The sequence below is a fragment of the Polyodon spathula genome, chromosome 48, assembly GCF_017654505.1.
Source record: "Polyodon spathula isolate WHYD16114869_AA chromosome 48, ASM1765450v1, whole genome shotgun sequence".
Classification (NCBI taxonomy): Eukaryota; Metazoa; Chordata; class Actinopteri; order Acipenseriformes; family Polyodontidae; genus Polyodon; species Polyodon spathula.
The window spans coordinates 694,782-699,781 of NC_054581.1; the positions used below are offsets into that span (position 1 = coordinate 694,782).

At 40.8% G+C, this 5,000-nt stretch overlaps 2 protein-coding genes across 2 annotated transcripts in view; one reads left to right on the plus strand and one right to left on the minus strand.

The window, feature by feature from the left end:
* Positions 1 to 597, plus strand: part of LOC121306595 (F-box/LRR-repeat protein 12-like) — a 3,175-nt gene extending 2,578 nt beyond the window's left edge. Inside the window, exon 4 of the mRNA XM_041238410.1 lies at positions 1 to 597. This exon is cut by the window's left edge and continues 885 nt beyond it. The gene's annotated coding sequence lies outside the window, so the exon portion shown is untranslated.
* Positions 598 to 2,478: 1,881 nt separating this feature from the next.
* Positions 2,479 to 4,808, minus strand: LOC121306472 (transcription factor HES-7.1-A-like). Its single transcript, XM_041238192.1, has 3 exons — positions 4,758 to 4,808; positions 4,518 to 4,613; positions 2,479 to 3,031 (listed from the first exon to the last, which is right to left on the minus strand). Exons 1-3 carry the CDS (start codon positions 4,806 to 4,808, stop codon positions 2,492 to 2,494), a joined length of 687 nt encoding a protein of 228 aa, XP_041094126.1. The 3' UTR covers positions 2,479 to 2,491.
* Between the last annotated feature and the right edge of the window lie 192 nt (positions 4,809 to 5,000).

The following is a 5,000-nucleotide window of genomic DNA, read 5'->3' on the forward strand; positions in this document are numbered from 1 at the left end:
ATTACAATGGAATGATTCTTGACACTATGTCTTTTTGTATTGATTTTGTTATATCAGATTTTGTTCATCGTGGTCTGTATGAAGCAGAGTTAGTTCATTGTATAGGCAAAACTTTTTCCCACACACGAGTGCCTATCGTTTCTCTATCGCTGATTGCTGACTGTCGTTTTTAATTAGCTATATACAGGTGTGTGTGTTCCACGCATTTGCCCGCTGTGGCTCGGAACCCGACCTGCCCACGTCAGCCTGGGAAGTTCGAGCGTCCCTTCGTCACCTATCCTGTCTTTATGACGTGTCAGCGGCGGTTCCTTTTGAAGTGCGCGCATTGTGTCGCTGTGAAGGGTGACAGCCAGCGCGGGTAAGGTGTGCGCCCCGGCTGGCGTGGGGTTCAACGCGTAATGAATGAACAGCCCTGATAATAACACGCAGCCGCGAACTGCACGCTCCCACAGAAACACAAGGGGAGAGATAGGGACGAATCTCAAGCTGTATTATCTGCAGAGAATCGCACCATTATATGTTTTACAGTTGAAAATTGTTTTCTTTTCTTTTTTTTTTTTTTTAAATGAATAAAGATGCAAGCCAGCGGATGAGATTCAAAATCCTTTAAAAAAAAAGATTCCTGGTTTGCTAACTTTGCTTTCTGAAAATTATTATTATTATTATTATTATTATTATTATTATTATTATTATTATTATTATTATTATTATTATTATTAATAATAATAATAATAATAAATCGTTCCATGACGATTTGAAGAAAATACATTATTCCAGATTAGTGTTGTTCTAAAACATGTGTATTAATTGTGTGAACTGTGTAAATCCTGTTGTTGTTTTTTTTAAATACCGCTGTTGTATAAATATGCATTATGAATCAATCAATCTCTTTTTTCTATAGCGCCTTTCATAGTGCACTATCATCACAAAGCGCTTTACAAGATAATGCGGATCAATGCATTATACATTATTAAACGAGATTTTAATACAGATAAAAAAATAAAATCCTTGAGACGTGTGAGTGTGGGAGCCGGTTTGGGTCTGCCTTCTCCTGGGAAAGCGAGCAGGTCCTCCACACCTCTCTTCTCCACCTCTCCCTCACCTCTCTCTCCCACCTCTCTCCTCCACCTCTCTCTCTCTCTCCTCTCTCTGTCCCACCTCTCTCCTTCATCTCTCTCCCTCACCCCTCTCTCTCCCTCACCTCTCCTCGCTTTTATTACCTGTTAAAAAAAACAAACAAACAGATAACCCTATCGCTCTATCTCTCACAACACCTCCGCACGCTTCTCATGCGCTGTTTCCCAGATAGAGTGCAAAGGGATGCTAACGGAGACAGGAACGCATGCCTGAGTGAGAGAGCCTCGCCTTATCTTCTCGTCAACATATGTGAGACGAGCCCCATTCACATCAAACAAACGCCGAAAAAGCTGCTGGGGGTGGGCGAAACAGCCCCTTTTAAATTATTACTCGTCTTTGAAGTTCCCCTTTGATCTCCGGAAATTGTGCATCAAAGGTGAGACACCTGGAGGTGACACGGCTCGTGCCCACGCCTTCGCTTCCTGCAGTTGACAAGACGAGTGTAAACAAACAAACAAACAAGCAAACAAACAAACAAACCACCTGGAGAGAGGAAGCAGCGGTGCCAAGCCCCCTCGAGAACAAACCACGCGAGCGACGTGTTTAATTAACCCGCCCCCCGACAGACAGACAGACAGAGAGATAGATAGATAGATTGATTGATAGATAGACAGCAGAGAGACACAGTCTCGATGGATGTGATAGATTTCAAAACAAACATCAACTCTAGTTTCGATATTTTTTTATAAAGAATTTTATTTAAAAATATATGTATATCCCTTGAAATATATAAAATATTAATAAATTTTTGCGCTGAATATATAGATAGATAGATAGACAGACAGACAAACTACATTGTATTATTGCACTGGGCTGCGTTTCAGTGCAGTTCATAAATCTTATGTACGTTTCTATTTACAATTCAATTCAATGTTGGATACAACTATTCTCTCTCGGCAATCTCCGCTATACAAAATAAACAGTTACACCTATTTAGAAAAATAATAACAACAATAATACAGAAATGATAAACTTGCACACAAGAGAACGAGCTATCTGGAACGCGCGGGGTCGGGTCGCCGCACACAATACATAAGAACAGCAGAACGTTTACAAACGAGAGGAGGCCAGTCGGACCATCTTGCTTGTTTGGTTGTCAGTTTATTGATCCCAGAGTCTCATCCAGCAGCTTCTTGAAGGATCCCGGGGTGTCGGCTTCAACAGCATTACTGGGGAGTCGGTTCCAGACGCTCACGCAACAAGGCATTGCATTAAGGAGTGGTTAAATATTAATACGTGAATATGTTATTCTCTGTTATTATATATATATATATATATATATATATATATATATATATATATATATATATATATATATATATATATATATATATGGGGTCAATAGGCATCAGTTCTATGGCCAGGGTCTCCACGGTGCATTGCAGTGGCTGTGGGCGATTTTGGAAGTTATAGGCGGACAGGAGCCCGCGTTTGGGTGTCTGAAGGCCAACGCTGCTTTGTCTCCAATGCGTGGGCGTGCGGCTCCGTTTCTGCGCTGTTTTTGTGGGGGGGAGGAAGCGGCAGGGGTCAGCGAGACGCCGGTAGTGCCCCAGCCAGTCACCAAACGCTGCAGACGGCGTCCGGACGGCTCAGCAGCCTCCGAGGTCTCCATCGGGGTGTGGTGCATCATATACTGGGAGAAATTGGCTGCCAGTGTCGGTGTCGTGCAGCGCTGGGTCTCGGTGCGCGTTTCTGATGTTTTGTTGCACGATTGCCGCAGGAAACTGGCAGCCCGAGCGAGGCACTCTTGGAAGCCGTCCTGGTAACCGCGTTGGGATTCGGAAGCGTCCTTAGCAACCAGACCTAGCGCGCAGTCGCAGTCCCGTTCTCTCCGCAGAAACTCCACCGCGCTTTCCAGAATCTCCGCTTTCTCCACTTTGGGGTTCCTTAATTTCTGTCGGCAGAAGGAAAAAGAACAGAGACCCAGGTGAGGTTAACTCGCAGAAATCTCTCTGCAAAAAAACAAAAACAAAACTGAACTTTGAAAGAAACCGCCTGCTATTTATACAGACTCCTTTATCCCAGGAGACTCACACAGGTGTCACAGGGCAGCGCAGGGTTACAATGCAAGCTTCATATTGAAACACAGTGTAGTTTACACTCACTGCAAATAACAACACTGCTAGAATATGAACTGGGATGCTGTGTATTATAATAACACTGCTAGAATATGAACTGGGATGCTGTGTATTATAATAACACTGCTAGAATATGAACTGGGATGCTGTGTATTATAATAACACTGCTAGAATATGAACTGGGATGCTGTGTATTATAATAACACTGCTAGAATATGAACTGGGATGCTGTGTATTATAATAACACTGCTAGAATATGAACTAGGATGCTGTGTATTATAATAACACTGCTAGAATATGAACTGGGATGCTGTGTATTATAATAACACTGCTAGAATATGAACTGGGATGCTGTGTATTATAATAACACTGCTAGAATATGAACTGGGATGCTGTGTATTATAATAACACTGCTAGAATATGAACTGGGATGCTGTGTATAATAATAACACTGCTAGAATATGAACTGGGATGCTGTGTATAATAATAACACTGCTAGAATATGAACTGGGATGCTGTGTATTATAATAACACTGCTAGAATATGAACTGGGATGCTGTGTGTAATATAATAACACTGCTAGAATATGAACTGGGATGCTGTGTATTATAATAACACTGCTAGAATATGAACTGGGATGCTGTGTATTATAATAACACTGCTAGAATATGAACTGGGATGCTGTGTATTATAATAACACTGCTAGAATATGAACTGGGATGCTGTGTATTATAATAACACTGCTAGAATATGAACTGGGATGCTGTGTATAATAATAACACTGCTAGAATATGAACTGGGATGCTGTGTATTATAATAACACTGCTAGAATATGAACTGGGATGCTGTGTATTATAATAACACTGCTAGAATATGAACTGGGATGCTGTGTATTATAATAACACTGCTAGAATATGAACTGGGATGCTGTGTATTATAATAACACTGCTAGAATATGAACTGGGATGCTGTGTATTATAATAACACTGCTAGAATATAATATGAACTAGGATGCAACGACTTAGCGGCGTTTGAGTGGCTTCATGATTTATAAAAACGGGCTGTTTAAAACGAGGAACGCCTTGCATCGGACAGGCTAAGAATAAACATCGTCATTATTTACGGTATTTTTCATCTTATTTGAATTTGCTCTGATTTATTATATAATTTATTATATTTTATAAAACTGCTCTTATCTGTAATGTGATATTTTGCAACAATGGTAAGTTGCCCTGGATAAAGGCGTCTGCTAAAATAATAATAATAATAATAATAATAATAATAATAATAATAAACACTTACCTTCATCTGCGCGATCTCCAGCAGCAGTAGTCTCAAAGACTCCAGACCGTGGTTCATTCTCTCCCGCCTCCGTTTCTCAAGCAGAGGCTTTAGGAGCTGGAGACGAAGAAAAAAAAAAATACAGAAGATAATGAGTCTTCAGTGATTGAAAAGCAGCTCTATTGATGATTAAATATCTCTTCGGAGATTTTAAAGAGTTTTTTTTTTTTTTTTTTTTTTTTTAAATAGAACTCAATTTACCTTTTTGTGCTGCTTCCTCTCCTCGATCGGGGCAACTCGTGTTAATTTCATATTCCCGGTCAATTTCGTAATCAATTCGATCAGGTGCTCTTATCAGTTCTTTATCAATGAATGTTCTTTTGGAGCGCAGACTCACAATTTATAGAGACCGGTGAGTCCACGCCCCCTCAAAACTATCCCGCCCCTCTAGCCCTGTAACCACGCCCCTCCTCTCTCTACTGTAGCCCTGTAACCACGCCCCTC